This window comes from Epinephelus fuscoguttatus, linkage group LG3 (genome assembly GCF_011397635.1).
Source record: "Epinephelus fuscoguttatus linkage group LG3, E.fuscoguttatus.final_Chr_v1".
Taxonomy (NCBI): domain Eukaryota; kingdom Metazoa; phylum Chordata; class Actinopteri; order Perciformes; family Serranidae; genus Epinephelus; species Epinephelus fuscoguttatus.
In genome coordinates this window covers 4,690,389-4,709,581 of record NC_064754.1, presented here as the reverse complement: position 1 = coordinate 4,709,581, position 19,193 = coordinate 4,690,389, and the positions used below count along the sequence as shown (strand labels likewise).

General features: G+C 41.5%; 1 protein-coding gene across 3 annotated transcripts in view; it reads left to right on the top strand.

The window, feature by feature from the left end:
* The window catches only part of LOC125885208 (hemicentin-1-like), a 114,013-nt gene that overhangs the window by 64,308 nt on the left and 30,512 nt on the right, over positions 1–19,193 (top strand). For all 3 annotated transcript variants that reach the window (XM_049570768.1, XM_049570760.1, XM_049570751.1), the window contains 4 exons: positions 4,743–5,003; positions 10,060–10,323; positions 14,711–14,971; positions 16,514–16,774. In XM_049570768.1, the coding sequence (XP_049426725.1) occupies positions 4,743–5,003; positions 10,060–10,323; positions 14,711–14,971; positions 16,514–16,774 (1,047 nt within the window). The remainder of the gene's footprint in view (positions 1–4,742; positions 5,004–10,059; positions 10,324–14,710; positions 14,972–16,513; positions 16,775–19,193) is intronic.

Genomic DNA, 19,193 nt, shown 5'->3' with positions numbered 1-19,193 from the left:
CTTTGAATGGAGGAGTAGTTTACCTGGTACAACTCTGACTGTCACAGGTAAACACAGACTGATGTAAATACACCAACACGGTACATTTAAAAACACTCAACATGTGGATAAGGATCAATGTGTTTGTGTAATTACTGTTGCATAAATAAACAGATACAAATGCTCTCTACCTCTTATAGGAATTAATACTGTTGTGTTGATGTGTATGATATGTACATCCATCATCTGTTTTTTAGACACAGTGATAATATTGTTTCTTGTTCTCATATCCAGCTCTCCAGGTGCAGGTGACCAGAATAACAGCCTACCAGTCTGTTACTGAGGCAGAGCTGAAGTGTCACAGCAGCTGCAGTCCAGCTGGTCGTCTTTCCTACGTCTGGTTCAAGAATAAAGTGGAAATTACTGGAGTGGAGACGTCTTCTTATAAAGCCTGGTTTGGTCTTAGTGACAACGTCTCCTGTGCTATAAGAGGACACGAGGAGTTCCCCTCTCCTTCAGTGTGTAAGTTTAATCCACTGTGTCAGGACAAAAAAGACACATATGTTCTGACATTACAACACAATTACAATTTCAGACCAAACCTCACTGGAGTCTTCTAAATCTTAATGTAGATGCAGCAGTACTATTTAGAGAAACAAAAAGTTAAATGACTACTAGCAGAAGCAATATTCAGATACATGCTGTGATGTAACATTTTTCTGATTCAGTAATATTAGAAATATAAAATATGTTGTTGCTCTCAGAGTTACTATACGTTTGTGTTTTTTTTTTTTTGGTTTATTTTTATTATCATTTCCTTTTTAATTTTAGTTAATTTAATTTAGTTCAGTTAGTTTCCAGAGTGTGTTTTTCAGTCTATTTCAGTCCAGAAGCAAGATTTAAGACATTAGCTATTACAATATAACCACAACACTTTGTGAGAGCAGTGGACTCACAGTTGTGTAGACTTCACAATCTAAGTAAACATTAAGACATTTTCTGTATATCTAGTTTATTATTAACATTATTATTAATATTATTATTCAGTTTTAATGACTGTAATAACCTTAGTTGCTACATGTTTAGTGTAAAAATGTTTCTGTTACTGAGATGCTCCATTACTTGTATTGATGATGTCATGGCCAATAGCTCCCAGCTGGAGTTAACTGAACAGTTTTTGGCTGAGACAGAGTGGATACTGTTGCTGTGGAACTTTTCATTTTCCATAGTAAAACCTTAACATGGAGTTTCTGGTTTTTAAAACGTATTCAAGACGGACGGACGGTCTGTTTCTATGTTAGTGGTGGTGAATCTGAAAAACATAGGTTCTGCTCCAACAATCTCTTCCCACCTCCAATAATTTTACACAGTCTGTTCTGTAAAATTAACAGAATAATTTATAAAACATGACAAGGAAGTGAACAACCAGTAACTTGTGGTAACAACTAGATCTTAACTGAGAGGACTGTCAGGACTGACTCAGCAAACATCCAGTATGTAAAGAGAAGAATATGTAGAGCTGTTGAAAACTAATGTTAATGAGTCTAACCTGTGACAGCTCCAGGATCAGAACTCAACAAAGCTGCTGTGACAAAAAACAGCTTCTATCATCTTTTAAAGTTATTCATGTTCAATTCTCCTCCAGATGCTCCAAAGCTTCCCTCTGTGTCAGTGAGTCCCTCTGCTGAGATAGTGGAGGGCAGTTCAGTGACTCTGACCTGTAGCAGTGATGCTAACCCAGCAGCTAAATACACCTGGTACAAGACAGTAAACCCCAGACCTCTCAGTGAAGGACCACAGCTTGTCTTCAGCTCCATCCAGTCCTCTGACTCTGGACAGTATTACTGCACAGCAGAGAACGAGCTGGGGAGGAGGACGTCTAATGACTTCACCATGGATGTGAAATGTGAGTGTAAAGGCTTATTTGAATATAACATACAGCTTAAATGTGTCCAGTGTTTGCTGATGATACCTACTCTCTTCAGCTCTACATTTTCACTTTCATTATCATATAGCTTGAGCTTGATGTAGGCGTGGATGTTTGCAGTCGCCTCTCTGTCAGCTCTGCTACGTTCGTGCAAAGTTTAGGCTCTTGTGTCTACTTCACAAGTGTTAGTGGTGCTTTTTGTGGCTGGCCTTGGATGGTGGTGTCGTGTGTCTGTCACTCATCGGGATGAGGACATCAACTTACCAGTCTGTAAACTGTCCTGCTGCTGACTTCTGCCAGTTACTGTAGCTAAGTCAAAGTTCAGTAAACATCTAGGAAAAAGTAAGAGGAATGGGCCCCAGCTGCTCGCCACTGTACAGGCGTTGGAAAAGCAATCTGGACGACCTCCGTGCCATATTATTTTCCAACAAGATTTCATGAACTGTAAGGTTCCTTATTTCACCGAAACTTGGCTGAATCCTGGACAGCGCCATTCAACCAGGAGGCTCTTTTTCAATATGCTGATCTGACAAAGTAGAGGACTCTGGTGAGAGAAGGAGAGTAGGTGTGTGCTTTACAATGAATAAGGACTGGTGTGTCAGCGGGAATGTGAGGTGCTGTCCTGTTCCTGCTGTGGATCACTGCTCGGGAGAAGCAACCATACAGCCATCTTGGAACCATTTGGAAACATGGACAATAACAAAGCAGCAGCTAACAATGTAAAAAGACCTTTAAAAGGGACTAAATTAAAGTGCACAAGTTAAAGGAGCTGATGGGATCACATTTCACTGGAGTTGTATCTCGTATAACTCCATGTGACAAATAAATGATCGATTGATGGATTAGTTCCATATTCACAGTCTGCTGTCATTAAGTGAGCAGCTCCAGAAGATTTTAGGTGTTTTATGCAGTTTTGGGACTCAACAGTCACACATCCATTTGTCAGAGCACCTTCAAAGTCTAAAATACCATATGTTCTTTTGTGGTAACACACCTTTAACCTTGAAAAACCTCTGTTGAAATCTCTCCTCCAGATGCTCCAAGAGTTCCTCTGTGTCAGTGAATCCCTCTGGTAAAATCATGGAGGGCAGTTCAGTGACTCTGACCTGCAGCAGTGATGCTAACCCAGCAGCTAAAAAGACCTGGTACATGGAAAACCAAAAAGTGCTTCAAGGATCAGACGGTGTATATCAGTTCATGTCCATCAGCTCTGAAGACAGAGGGAAGTACTACTGCACATCTGAGAATCAACATGGACGGATTAACTCTTCATCCATTTTTATAGATGTCCAGTGTAAGTAAAAAGCATGAATACTTACCAGTGTTGTGCACAGACATTTTGTGAGGCAGGTGCTCAAGTGGAAAAAAGTGCACTCATTCCACAAAATTTGTTTTGCATTTGGGCATGTAGACATTTTCTTGTGTGCTTACAAAGTGCACCCTGCCAGAAGTTTCTGAAGAGTTCTTGAGGCCAAAGTGCATACAGTACATTTGTACACAGTAATGAGCAGAGAACATGGTATGTTCCCACAGCAGCAAACTGCATGTCAGATTTGTTTAAAGTAATTCTCAGAGCCGTGGTGTGGGAGATTTAAACAATATTTCAAGTTGGGGTTTGGTTTAAAAAAAGTCACGTGGACATGGGGAAGCATCTGCGTCTGTCTCCACTTGCAATGGGCAGTTGGTGAACCAAAATCTGCCAGAGAGTTGGAGGGAGACGATGTGATTTGATGCCAGGCTAGCTTCTGTAAAGCGTAATGTTGGTTTACAGCTTAAGTTAGTCTGGCTGTATTGAGTTGTTTAAATAGTGGTTTAATAGTAGTTTAATTTCACAACAGTGTCAAACAATGCTGAGGCTTAGGGCAAACACTATTGTTACCTGGCTGTCCATGAAGGCAGGTCAGGGAGATGTGATGCTGCTCTGCAGGACGCTCAATTTGTGTTTGCTAAATGTGGGGACTGTGACAGAGGAAGTTAAAGAGGTAGGTGCAGGTGCTTGACTCAAATGCAGTTATCAGGCATAAAACACACTTTAAAATGAGAATTGATGCCGTGAGCCAAGTTTAAAAACTAAAATGTAAGTCAGGCGTGTGCCTGATACTTAATACTTTTTTTTTTCACTGAGTCAGATGATGGATTAAAAGAATGTTGTTGTGAAACTTGGCACAAGCTTGAACCCGAGCGCAACTGCGCAGTCAGCAGTAACACAATCCTGGCACAGTGCTGCAACATGGAAGAGGTTCATTACATTATGAGTAGGAGGAAGACTGAATCAGCAACAAGCCTGAGTAAAATCCAAACACCAGTACTTCTTATTGTCTTCTTTGTTGAATTTAGGTCTCAGGAAATGTCTGTCTGTGTCAGATGCCTTATTATGTTAGATACTTTAGCTATTCAAGCAGGTGTGCTCCATCAGTCACGTCTGATAAGCTTCACCACAAGTACAAATACTGTGACACTGAAATTATATACAAGCAGAAGAATGGAAAACTAGCTAAGTAATAGGAATATACAGTAATCCCCTGATGGAAGTAAGGTTTGAACAGCTTCCATTTAGGATTCATCCTGACGGTGGCCACTGTGCAGTATCTTAAATGGTTTCACTGTAGCTAGAGGCCACTAAGTTTCTTCACAGATACAGGACGTAAGTTTCATGTCCAGGTCTGTTAGAGGTCACTGTAGCCTGACAGCTAGCTTTGTAGAGGTGACAACAGCCTGTCTCAGGACTTCTAAAGTAGGTGGATAACACAGTAACCACCTTCTGGCTTTGGCAGTCCATACTTAAAAACTGGTGTGTAAACAAAGATTGATAAGTTGTCTCTCATTTCTCCTCCAGATGCTCCAAAGCTTCCCTCTGTGTCAGTGAGTCCCTCTGCTGAGATAGTGGAGGGCAGTTCAGTGACTCTGACCTGTAGCAGTGATGCTAACCCAGCAGCTAACTATACCTGGTACAAGGAGAACCAAACACTGCATCATGGACCAGAAAACATATATCCTTTCCCCAATATCAGTTTAAAGGACAGCGGGATCTACTACTGCAAGTCTGAGAATAAGTATGGCAAGAACAACTCCACAGCTGTTCACATAGATGTCCAGTGTAAGTACAACATTGGGAATTCACTTTGACATACATTGTGTTCATGTAGTGAATTGTTACCTGGCTGTCCATGAAGGCAGGTCAGGGAGATGTGATGCTGCTCTGCAGGACGCTCAATTTGTGTTTGTTAAATGTGGGGACTGTGACAGAGGAAGTTAAAGAGGTAGGTGCAGGTGCTTGACTCAAATGCAGTTATCAGGCATAAAACACACTTTAAAATGAGAATTGATGCCGTGAGCCAAGTTTAAAACCTAAAATGTAAGTCAGGCGTGTGCCTGATACTTAATACTTTTTTTTTTTTTTACTGAGTCAGACAATGGATTAAAAAATTGTCTCACTTGGCACAAGCTTGAACCCGAGCACAACTTCACAGTCGGCAGTAACACAATCCTGGCACAGTGCTGCAACATGGAAGAGGTTCATTACATTATGAGTAGGAGGAAGACTGAATCAGCAACAAGCCTGAGTAAAATCCAAACACGAGTACTTCTTATTGTCTTCTTTGTTGAATTTAGGTCTCAGGGAAATGTCTGTCTGTGTCAGATGCCTTATTATGTTAGATACTTTAGCTATTCGCAATGCCAGAGCAAACTATTACTCAGCTCTAATAGAAGACAATAAGAACAACCCCAGGTTTCTTTTCAGCACTGTAGCCAGGCCGACTGAGAGTCAAAGCTCTATTGAGCCTTGTATTCCCTTAGCTCTTAGCAGTAATGATTTTATGAGCTTTTTTAATGACAAAATTCTAACTATTAGAGGCAAAATTCATGACCTCCTGCCCTCAGATAGTACCTATCTAACCTCAAACACAGCTGTAAAATCTAAAATATATTTAGATTGCTTCTCCCCAATTTCTCTTCAAGAATTGACTGCAGTGATTTCTTCATCCAAATCATCAACGTGTCTCTTAGACCCCATCCCAACTAGGCTACTTAAGGAGGTCTTTCCTTTAGTTAACACTCATATATTAGATATGATCAATATATCCTTATTAACAGGCTATGTACCACAGTCTTTTAAGATAGCTGTAATTAAACCTCTACTAAAAAGCCCACCCTGGATCCAGAGGTGTTAGCCAACTATAGACCAATATCTAATCTTCCCTTTATGTCAAAGATCCTTGAGAAAGTAGTCATGACCAGCTGTGTGATTTTCTCCAGGATAATAATTTATTTGAGGAATTTCAGTCAGGATTTAGAGTGCATCATAGCACTGAGACAGCTCTAGTTAAAATTACAAATGACCTTCTGATTGCTTCAGACAAAGGACTCGTCTCTGTACTTGTTTTATTAGATCTTAGTGCGCGCTTTGACACAATTGACCATCAAATTCTGCTGCAGAGACTGGATCACTTAATTGGCTTAAAAGGTTCTGCACTAAGCTGGTTTAAATCTTATTTATCTGATCGTTTTCAATTTGTTGACGTTCGCAATGAACCATCCTTACGTACTAAAGTTTGTTTTGGAGTTCCGCAAGGTTCTGTGCTCGGACCAATCCTGTTTACTCTATACATGCTTCCTTTAGGTAACATCATTAGTAACAACATACTCAGTTGTATTTAACAATGAAGCCAGAAGAAAGCAATCAATTAACTAAACTCCATAACTGCCTTAAAGACATAAAAACTTGGATGAGCACCAATTTCCTGATGTTAAATTCAGACAAAACTGAAGTTATTGTTCTTGGCCCCAAACAACTCAGAGACTCTTTATCTGATGACATAGTTTCTCTAGATGGCATTGCTCTGGCCTCTAGCACTACCGTAAGAAACCTCGGAGTCATATTTGATCAAGATTTGTCTTTTAATTCTCATTTAAAACAAACCTCACGGACTGCATTTTTTCATCTGCGGAATATTGTAAAATTAGGCCTATCCTGACCAAAAGATGCAGAAAAATTGGTCCACGCTTTTATTACCTCAAGGCTGATTAATTGTAACTCTCTATTATCAGGTAGCTCTAGTAAGTCCTTAAAAACTCTCCAGCTAATTCAGAATGCAGCAGCACGTGTACTAACAGGAACTAAGAAACTGCTCCAGAATTGAATTTAAAATCCTACTGTTAACTTATAAAGCTCTAAATGGTCAAGCTCCGTCATATCTTAGAGAGCTCATAGTGCCTTATTATCCCACCAGAACACTGCGCTCTGAGAATGCAGGGTTACTCGTGGTCCCTAAAGTCTCCAAAAGTAGATCAGGAGCCAGAGCCTTTAGCTATCAGGCTCCTCTCCTGTGGAATCATCTTCCTGTTATGGTCCGGGAGGCAGACACCGTCTCCACATTTAAGACTAGACTTAAGACTTTCCTCTTTGATAAAGCTTATAGTTAGGGCTGGCTCAGGCTTGCCCTGTACCAGCCCCTAGTTAGGCTGACTTAGGCCTAGTCTGCCGGAGGACCCCTCTATAATACACCGGGCACCTTCTCTCCTTCTCTCTCTCTCTCTCTCTCTCTCTCGTCCTATTACTGCATCTTGCTAACTCTGCCATTCTGGATGTCACTAACTCAGCTTCTTCTCCGGAGCCTTTGTGCTCCACTGTCTCTCAGATTAACTCATATCACAGCGGTACCTGGACAGCGTGACGTGTGTGGTTGTGCTGCTGCCGTGGTCCTGCCAGATGCCTCCTGCTGCTGCTGCCATCATTAGTCATTAGTCACACTTCTTCTGTTATTATACACATATGATTATTGTCACACATGTATACTGCCAGGTATTAATACATACTTTCAACATATTGTACCGCAGTAACCAGAACTATAACTATAATATTATTACTTTCATTAATGTTGTTGTAAGCTACTGTCATTACCTGCATCTCTCTCTCTCTCTCTCTCTCTCTCTCTCTCTCTCTCTCTCTGTCTCTGTCTCATTGTGTCATGTGGATTACTGTTAATTTATTATGCTGATCTGTTCTGTACGACATCTATTGCACGTCTGTCCGTCCTGGAAGAGGGATCCCTCCTCAGTTGCTCTTCCTGAGGTTTCTACCGGGTTTTTTTTTCCCCGTTAAAGGGTTTTTTTTGGGGAGTTTTTCCTTATCTGCTGTGAGGGTCTTAAGGACAGAGGGATGTCGTATGCTGTAAAGCCCTGTGAGGCAAATTGTGATTTGTGATATTGGGCTTTATAAATAAAATTGATTGATAAAATTGATTGATTGATATTCAAGCAGGTGTGCTCCATCAGTCACGTCTGATAAGCTTCACCACAAGTACAAATACTGTGACACTGAAATTATATACAAGCAGAAGAATGGAAAACTACCTAAGTAATAGGAATATACAGTAATCCCCTGATGGAAGTAAGGTTTGAACAGCTTCCATTTAGGATTCATCCTGACGGTGGCCACTGTGCAGTATCTTAAATGGTTTCACTGTAGCTAGAGGCCACTAAGTTTCTTCACAGATACAGGATGTAAGTTTCATGTACAGGTCTGTTAGAGGTCACTGTAGCCAGACAGCTAGCTTTGTAGAGGTGACAACAGCCTGTCTCAGGACTTCTAAAGTAGGTGGATAACACAGTAACCACCTTCTGGCTTTGGCAGTCCATACTTAAAAACTGGTGTGTAAACAAAGATTGATAAGTTGTCTCTCATTTCTCCTCCAGATGCTCCAAAGCTTCCCTCTGTGTCAATGAGTCCCTCTGCTGAGATAGTGGAGGGCAGTTCAGTGACTCTGACCTGTAGCAGTGATGCTAACCCAGCAGCTAACTATACCTGGTACAAGGAGAACCAAACACTGCATCATGGACCAGAAAACATATATCTTTTCCCCAGTATCAGCTCAAAGGACAGCGGGATCTACTACTGCAAGTCTGAGAATAAGTAAGAACAACTCCACAGCTGTTCACATAGATGTCCAGTGTAAGTACAACATTGGGAATTCCCTTTGACATACATTGTGTTCATGTAGTGGATGTGAACATCTGATGAGCTGAGGGTGGGAGAAACATGGTCTAAAGTAGCATTATGAGGGGTTTAAATGATTCAGATCAAGTCTATCTTAATACTATACTTGCATGCCATTTGTTCATTTTAAAAAGGATTTTGGTCACTGCAATAATTCCTCCTGTCCATGCTGGCCATGAAATGAAATACTTTCATACAGCAGCTACATTGTAAGAAATGGATGGCACAATCCATTTCCAATCCCAAAGTTGAGCTGAAGCTAATATCAGACTTTAGCAGTCATAGTTACACAAATCAACTGTAGCTTCCAAAGTTTCTCTGCTGAGAAAGGTAAAATGTTTGCCCAGGGCTAAGTCACAATCTCAATCCAGTATCCCCACAAAGTGTCCAACCAAGGAGTAGAAGAGTACAACAGAATCTGTGAAAATACTGGATTTAAACATCTGGCTTTGCTCCGAGCTAACGTTTCATCTGTCCATGCAGAAAGTAGACATCTGTGAGATTGAGAAAATGTTTCTGAAGACATAAGATGTAACTATGGCTAAAAGATTAACATTCTAACTCAACTCCTAAAATTTGCTTAGAACATGAACCACATCACACAGTAACACAGGAAGTGCTGCGGTCACAAATAGGGCCATGGAGGGAAATGTCATGATAGTACGTAGGCTTATTAGGCATATTACTGACAGTAAACCCACACAGAACTGCCAGGACAAAAACACCTACTTGTTTAGCTTTACTGAGACATTTTCATTGCTATAAAGCCGACAGCTTTAATGAGTCATGAGTAATTCACTAAGTTAAAACATGTTAAAACATGATTAAAACATTTTAATAGTGTATATTCACATTGTGCCATACAGTAGATGCAAATGAATCACTACACAGTTTCTCTGTGAACATGTTGGGAGCCTGCAGCACAGCTTCATGATCTCCAGTGAAGAATTGACAGAAAAGGCATCAGATGAATTATGAAATTGTCTGTTTTTGAATTCTATGTTATTTGGTGCCCCTCCCAGTAGTAGGCAGTCATAATGATGACCTTGTTTCCCTTAGCTTAAAAACAATTTTTTGAAAACAGAATCTGAATCGGCTTTTAATAGTATGTGTGCACATATTAGGAATTTACTTTTCAATACATTTTCTCCTCCAGATGCTCCAAAGCTTCCCTCTGTGTCAGTGAGTCCCTCTGCTGAGATAGTGGAGGGCAGTTCAGTGACTCTGACCTGTAGCAGTGATGCTAACCCAGCAGCTAACTACACCTGGTACAAGAAGACCATAAACCCCAGACGTCTCAGTGAAGGACCACAGCTTGTCTTCAGCTCCATCCAGTCCTCTGACTCTGGACAGTATTACTGCACAGCAGAGAACGAGCTGGGGAGGAGGACGTCTAATGACTTCACCATGGATGTGAAATGTGAGTGAAAAAGCTTATTTGAATATAACATACAGCTTAAATGTGTCCAGTGTTTGCTGATGATACCTACTCTCTTCAGCTCTACATTTTCACTTTCATTATCATATAGCTTGAGCTTGATGTAGGCGTGGATGTTTGCAGTCGCCTCTCTGTCAGCTCTGCTGCGTTTGTGCAAAGTTTAGGCTCTTGTGTCTACTTCAAAAGTGTTAGTGGTGCTTTTTGTGGCTGGCTTTGGATGGTGGTGTCGTGTGGCTGCGAGTCACTCATCGGGATGAGAAAAGCTACTCATCAGTCTGTAAACTGTCCTCCTGTCGACTTCTACCAGTTACTGTAGCTAAGTCAAAGTTCAGTAAACATCTAGGAAAAAGTAAGAGGAATGGGCCCCAGCTGCTCGCCACTGTACAGGCGTTGGAAAAGCAATCTGGACGACCTCCGTGCCATATTATTTTCCAACAAGATTTCATGAACTGTAAGGTTCCTTATTTCACTGAAACTTGGCTGAATCCTGGACAGCGCCATTCAACCAGGAGGCTCTTTTTCAATATGCTGATCTGACAAAGTAGAGGACTCTGGTGAGAGAAGGAGAGTAGGTGTGTGCTTTACAGTGAATAAGGACTGGTGTGCCAGCTGGAATGTGAGGTGCTGTCCTGTTCCTGCTGTGGATCACTGCTCGGGAGAAGCAACCATACAGCCATCTTGGAACCATTTGGAAACATGGACAATTACAAAGCAGCAGCTAACAATGTAAAAAGACCTTTAAAAGGGACTAAATTAAAGTGCACAAGTTAAAGGAGCTGATGGGATCACATTTCACTGGAGTTGTATCTCGTATAACTCCATGTGACAAATAAATGATCGATTGATGGATTAGTTCCATATTCACAGTCTGCTGTCATTAAGTGAGCAGCTCCAGAAGATTTTAATTGTCAGAGCACCTTCAAAGTCTAAAATACCATATGTTCTTTTGTGGTAACACACCTTTAACCTTGAAAAACCTCTGTTGAAATCTCTCCTCCAGATGCTCCAAGAGTTCCCTCTGTGTCAGTGAATCCCTCTGGTAAAATCATGGAGGGCAGTTCAGTGACTCTGACCTGTAGCAGTGATGCTAACCCAGCAGCTAAATATACCTGGTACAAGGAGAACCAAAAAGTGCTTCAAGGATCAGACGGTGTATATCAGTTCATGTCCATCAGCTCTGAAGACAGAGGGAAGTACTACTGCACATCTGAGAATCAACATGGACGGATTAACTCTTCATCCATTTTTATAGATGTCCAGTGTAAGTAAAAAGCATGAATACTTATTATGTTTTACAATGAGTCAAATGATGGATTCAAAAAATGTTGTTGTGAAACTGAGCACAAGCTTGAACCCGAGCGCAACTTCGCAGTCGGCAGTAACACAATCCTGGCACAGTGCTGCAACATGGAAGAGGTTCATTACATTATGAGTAGGAGGAAGACTGAATCAGCAACAAGCCTGAGTAAAATCCAAACACCAGTACTTCTTATTGTCTTCTTTGTTGAATTTAGGTCTCAGGGAAATGTCTGTCTGTGTCAGATGCCTTATTATGTTAGATACTTTAGCTATTCAAGCAGGTGTGCTCCATCAGTCACGTCTGATAAGCTTCACCACAAGTACAAATACTGTGACACTGAAATTATATACAAGCAGAAGAATGGAAAACTAGCTAAGTAATAGGAATATACAGTAATCCCCTGATGGAAGTAGGGTTTGAACAGCTTCCATTTAGGATTCATCCTGACAGTGGCCAGTGTGCAGTATCTTAAATGGTTTCACTGTAGCTAGAGGCCACTAAGTTTCTTCACAGATACAGGACGTAAGTTTCATGTCCAGGTCTGTTAGAGGTCACTGTAGCCTGACAGCTAGCTTTGTAGAGGTGACAACAGCCTGTCTCAGGACTTCTAAAGTAGGTGGATAACACAGTAACCACCTTCTGGCTTTGGCAGTCCATACTTAAAAACTGGTGTGTAAACAAAGATTGATAAGTTGTCTCTCATTTCTCCTCCAGATGCTCCAAAGCTTCCCTCTGTGTCAGTGAGTCCTCTGCTGAGATAGTGGAGGGCAGTTCAGTGACTCTGACCTGTAGCAGTGATGCTAACCCAGCAGCTAAATATACCTGGTACAAGGAGAACCAAACACTGCATCATGGACCAGAAAACATATATCTTTTCCCCAATATCAGCTCAAAGGACAGCGGGATCTACTACTGCAAGTCTGAGAATAAGTATGGCAAGAACAACTCCACAGCTGTTCACATAGATGTCCAGTGTAAGTACAACATTGGGAATTCACTTTGACATACATTGTGTTCATGTAGTGGATGTAAACATCTGATGAGCTGAGGGTGGGAGAAACATGGTCTAAAGTAGCATTATGAGGGGTTTAAATGATTCAGATCAAGTCTATCTTAATACTATACTTGCATGCCATTTGTTCATTTTAAAAAGGATTTTGGTCACTGCAATGATTCCTCCTGTCCATGCTGGCCATGAAATGAAATACTTTCATACAGCAGCTACATTGTAAGAAATGGATGGCACAATCCATTTCCAGTCCCAAAGTTGAGCTGAAGCTAATATCAGACTTTAGCAGTCATAGTTACACAAATCAACTGTAGCTTCCAAAGTTTCTCTGCTGAGAAAGGTAAAATGTTTGCCCAGGGCTAAGTCACAATCTCAATCCAGTATCCCCACAAAGTGTCCAACCAAGGAGTAGAAGAGTACAGCAGAATCTGTGAAAATACTGGATTTAAACATCTGGCTTTGCTCCGAGCTAACGTTTTATCTGTCCATGCAGAAAGTAGACATCTGTGAGATGGAGAAAATGCTTCTGAAGACATAAGATGTAGCTATGGCTAAAAGATTAACATTCTAACTCAACTCCTAAAATTTGCTTAGAACATGAACCACATCACACAGTAACACAGGAAGTGCTGCGGTCACAAATAGGGCCATGGAGGGAAATGTCATGATAGTACGTAGGCTTATTAGACATATTACTGACAGTAAACCCACACAGAACTACCAGGACAAAAATACCTACTTGTTTAGCTTTACTGAGACATTTTCATTGTTACAAAGCCGACAGCTTTAATGAGTCATGGGTAATTCACGAAGTTAAAACATGTTAAAACATGATTAAAACATATTCACAGTGTATTTTCACTTAGTGCCATACAGTAGATGCAAATGAATCACTACACAGTTTGTCTGCGACCATGTTGGGAGCCTGCAGCACAGCTTCATGATCTCCAGTGGAGAACTGGCAGAAAAAGCATCAGATGAATTATGAAATTGTCTGTTTTTGAATTCTATGTTATTTAGTGCCCCTCCCAGTAGGTGGCAGTCATAATGATGACCTTGTTTCCCTTAGCTTAAAAACAATTTTTTGAAAACAGAATCTGAATCAGCTTTTAATAGTATGTGTGCACATATTAGGAATTTACTTTTCGATACATTTTGTCCTCCAGATGCTCCAAAGCTTCCCTCTGTGTCAGTGAGTCCCTCTGCTGAGATAGTGGAGGGCAGTTCAGTGACTCTGACCTGTAGCAGTGATGCTAACCCAGCAGCTAAATACACCTGGTACAAGAAGACCATAAACCCCAGACCTCTCAGTGAAGAACCACAGCTTGTCTTCATCTCCATCCAGTCCTCTGACTCTGGACAGTATTACTGCACAGCAGAGAACGAGCTGGGGAGGAGGACGTCTAATGACTTCACCATGGATGTGAAATGTGAGTGAAAAAGGTTATTTGAATATAACATACAGCTTAAATCTGTCCAGTGTTTGCTGATGATACCTACTCTCTTCAGCTCTACTTTATATTTCACTTTCATTATCATATAGCTTGAGCTTGATGTAGGCGTGGATGTTTGCAGTCGCCTCTCTGTCAGCTCTGCTGCGTTTGTGCAAAGTTTAGGCTCTTGTGTCTACTTCACAAGTGTTAGTGGTGCTTTTTGTGGCTGGCTTTGGATGGTGGTGTCGTGTGGCTGCGAGTCACTCATCGAGATGAGAAAAGCTACTCATCAGTCTGTAAACTGTCCTGCTGCTGACTTCTGCCAGTTACTGTAGCTAAGTCAAAGTTCAGTAAACATCTAGGAAAAAGTAAGAGGAATGGGCCCCAGCTGCTCGCCACTTTACAGGCGTTGGAAAAGAAATCTGGACGACCTCCGTGCCATATTATTTTCCAACAGGATATCATGAACTGTAAGGTTCTGAAGATTTTAGGTGTTTTATGCAGTTTTGGGACTCAACAGTCACACATCCATTTGTCAGAGCACCTTCAAAGTCTAAAATACCATATGTTCTTTTGTGGTAACACACCTTTAACCTTGAAAAACCTCTGTTGAAATCTCTCCTCCAGATGCTCCAAGAGTTCCCTCTGTGTCAGTGAATCCCTCTGGTAAAATCACGGAGGGCAGTTCAGTGACTCTGACCTGCAGCAGTGATGCTAACCCAGCAGCTAAAAAGACCTGGTACATGGAAAACCAAAAAGTGCTTCAAGGATCAGACGGTGTATATCAGTTCATGTCCATCAGCTCTGAAGACAGAGGGAAGTACTACTGCACATCTGAGAATCAACATGGACGGATTAACTCTTCATCCATTTTTATAGATGTCCAGTGTAAGTAAAAAGCATGAATACTTACCAGTGTTGTGCACAGACATTTTGTGAGGCAGGTGCTCAAGTGGAAAAAAGTGCACTCATTCCACAAAATTTGTTTTGCATTTGGGCATGCAGACATTTTCTTGTGTGCTTACAAAGTGCACCCTGCCAGAAGTTTCTGAAGAGTTCTTGAGGCCAAAGTGCATACAGTACATTTGTACACAGTAATGAGCAGAGAACATGGTATGTTCCCACAGCAGCAAACTGCATGTCAGATTTGTTTAAAGTAATTCTCAGAGCCGTGGTGTGGGAGATTTAAACAATATTTCAAGTTGGGGTTTGGTTTAAAAAAGTCACGTGGACATGGGGAAGCATCTGCGTCTGTCTCCACTTGCAACGGGCAGTTGGTGAACCAAAATCTGCCAGAGAGTTGGAGGGAGACGATGTGATTTGACGCCAGGCTAGCTTCTGTAAAGCGTATTGTTGGTTTACTGCTTAAGTTAGTCTGGCTGTATTGAGTTGTTTAAATAGTGGTTTAATAGTAGTTTAATTTCACAACAGTGTCAAACAATGCTGAGGCTTAGGGCAAACACTATTGTTACCTGGCTGTCCATGAAGGCAGGTCAGGGAGATGTGATGCTGCTCTGCAGGGTGCTCAATTTGTGTTTGCTAAATGTGGGGACTGTGACAGAGGAAGTTAAAGAGGTAGGTGCAGGTGCTTGACTCAAATGCAGTTATCAGGCATAAAACACACTTTAAAATGAGAATTGATGCCGTGAGCCAAGTTTAAAAACTAAAATGTAAGTCAGGCGTGTGCCTGATACTTAATACTTTTTTTTTTCACTGAGTCAGATGATGGATTAAAAGAATGTTGTTGTGAAACTTGGCACAAGCTTGAACCCGAGCGCAACTGCGCAGTCAGCAGTAACACAATCCTGGCACAGTGCTGCAACATGGAAGAGGTTCATTACATTATGAGTAGGAGGAAGACTGAATCAGCAACAAGCCTGAGTAAAATGTAAACACGAGTACTTCTTATTGTCTTCTTTGTTGAATTTAGGTCTCAGGGAAATGTCTGTCTGTGTCAGATGCCTTATTATGTTAGATACTTTAGCTATTCAAGCAGGTGTGCTCCATCAGTCACGTCTGATAAGCTTCACCACAAGTACAAATACTGTGACACTGAAATTATATACAAGCAGAAGAATGGAAAACTAGCTAAGTAATAGGAATATACAGTAATCCCCTGATGGAAGTAAGGTTTGAACAGCTTCCATTTAGGATTCATCCTGACGGTGGCCACTGTGCAGTATCTTAAATGGTTTCACTGTAGCTAGAGGCCACTAAGTTTCTTCACAGATACAGGACGTAAGTTTCATGTACAGGTCTGTTAGAGGTCACTGTAGCCTGACAGCTAGCTTTGTAGAGGTGACAACAGCCTGTCTCAGGACTTCTAAAGTAGGTGGATAACACAGTAACCACCTTCTGGCTTTGGCAGTCCATACTTAAAAACTGGTGTGTAAACAAAGATTGATAAGTTGTCTCTCATTTCTCCTCCAGATGCTCCAAAGCTTCCCTCTGTGTCAGTGAGTCCCTCTGCTGAGATAGTGGAGGGCAGTTCAGTGACTCTGACCTGTAGCAGTGATGCTAACCCAGCAGCTAAATATACCTGGTACAAGGAGAACCAAACACTGCATCATGGACCAGAAAACATATATCCTTTCCCCAATATCAGTTTAAAGGACAGCGGGATCTACTACTGCAAGTCTGAGAATAAGTATGGCAAGAACAACTCCACAGCTGTTCACATAGATGTCCAGTGTAAGTACAACATTGGGAATTCACTTTGACATACATTGTGTTCATGTAGTGGATGTAAACATCTGATGAGCTGAGGGTGGGAGAAACATGGTCTAAAGTAGCATTATGAGGGGTTTAAATGATTCAGATCAAGTCTATCTTAATACTATACTTGCATGCCATTTGTTCATTTTAAAAAGGATTTTGGTCACTGCAAGCTGAAGCTAATATCAGACTTTAGCAGTCATAGTTACACAAATCAACTGTAGCTTCCAAAGTTTCTCTGCTGAGAAAGGTAAAATGTTTGCCCAGGGCTAAGTCACAATCTCAATCCAGTATCCCCACAAAGTGTCCAACCAAGGAGTAGAAGAGTACAACAGAATCTGTGAAAATACTGGATTTAAATATCTAGCTTTGCTCCGAGCTAACGTTTTATCTGTCCATGCAGAAAGTAGACATCTGTGAGATCGAGAAAATGCTTCTGAAGACATAAGATGTAGCTATGGCTAAAAGATTAACATTCTAACTCAACTCCTAAAATTTGCTTAGAACATGAACCACATCACACAGTAACACAGGAAGTGCTGCGGTCACAAATAGGGCCATGGAGGGAAATGTCATGATAGTACGTAGGCTTATTAGGCATATTACTGACAGTAAACCCACACAGAACTACCAGGACAAAAATACCTACTTAGTGTAAATAGGTTCATTTTGTCTACTCAAATTAGATTCAGTGTAGAAAGTGTCTTTTTTTCAGACAATGAGTTTTTAAGGAGATGTAGTTTACCTTTGATATGTTTAGACTGTCACTGCAGTCTTCTTCAGAAGCGTCATCTGACGTGTGTCATGACGTGTCTTTATCAGCTGGTAGTATCCCAGAGGCGTGACCAACCTGGAAAATCAGATTGCCAGGCTGGTCACGCCCCCCACCGGGGGCAACTTGTCGCTTTCATCGGAAAGCAACAAGTTCAAACGTTGGATCAAGGAGGCCGTAGAGATCAGGAGGTGGGCCAGGAACACCATCAACTGGGATGTGGGGGCTTTCATGCTGTCACACACCTGGGACTCTCTCCTTCAAAGAACACAGGGCGGTGGGGGGCGTGACCAGCCTGGAAATCCGATTTGCCAGGCTGGTCACGCCTCCGGGATACTACCAGCTGATAAAGACACGTCATGACGCACGTCAGATGACGCTTCTGAAGAAGACTGCAGTGACAGTCGAAACATGTCAAAGGTAAACTACATCTCCTTAAAAACTCATTGTCTGAAAAAAAGAAACTTTCTACACAAAAATACCTACTTGTTTAGCCTTACTGAGACATTTTCATTGCTAGAAAGCTGACTGCTTTAATGAGTCATGAGTAATTCACTAAGTTAAAACATGTTAAAACATGATTAAAACATATTAATAGTGTATTTTCACTTAGTGTCATGCAGTTAAAGGGCTAGTGTGTAATATTTGGCATGGTTTATTGTCAATCTGAATCTGAATCTGAATATTCTACCCATTAATATGTTTATACAAGTGTATAATCGCTATAAAATAAAATTCGTTTGGTTTTCGTAGCCTTATAATTATGCTTTTATATATATACATAGCAATGGCCTTGCTTTAGAGAGGTCGCCATCTTGCACCGCCATGTATGTACGGCAGACCGAGCGGACAATCCAGCCAGCCAGAGAACGCGTTTCGCGTGTATAAATGAACCAACGAAGACAGCGGAAGGAAGGAAGAAGGAGGAGGAAACAGCAGAGAGTGTTAGTAGTTCGTCGATAGAGAGTAGTGAAAAGTTTTTTAGTTATAAAGTTTGCGAATGGACCACACTTACCACGCAATAGGAGAGAATGAACCCGAACCGTCATCTGCGAGGAAAAGAAGACGCAACTTCACTCCTTGTGATGCACTCTCTGCGGCGCTTTTCCTCCTGATGATATATCTCCCCAACGATGGTAGCAGTAGCACCGAATCCCATTCTGTGCATTCAGCCTCTCTTCTCGCCCGCTCAGCATCAAACACATGGAGCTCCTCATCTGTATGCTCAAACAGGTGTGGCTCTGGGTCTGTGTCCGCTACAAGAAACTCTTCAAAATCGCGTTCAAAGTCGTCCATTGCAGCTACGATAGTCCGGAGATATTGCTAGGCTAAATAAACAGCTGAGCTGTGTTTACAGGCTACGCTGTCAGTCAGTGTGCGCACTGGAGATTGAGCAGAGAGAGGAGGGGGTGCCCACTCGGCATGGTAAACGAGTATGTGTGTATGAAGTGTGTGTGTGTTACGCTAGAAGAGTCAGAGTTTGGGACGGAGTCTTTTACCCCCTGGAGTGTTACCGGAGTTTTTGGAGTGCTCAAATAAACTGGCCTTTTTCCCGAACGCTCCTCTGGTCTCCTGCTCATGAGGGATTCATTACAATATCGTAACATGGTTTAGATTTCTAAA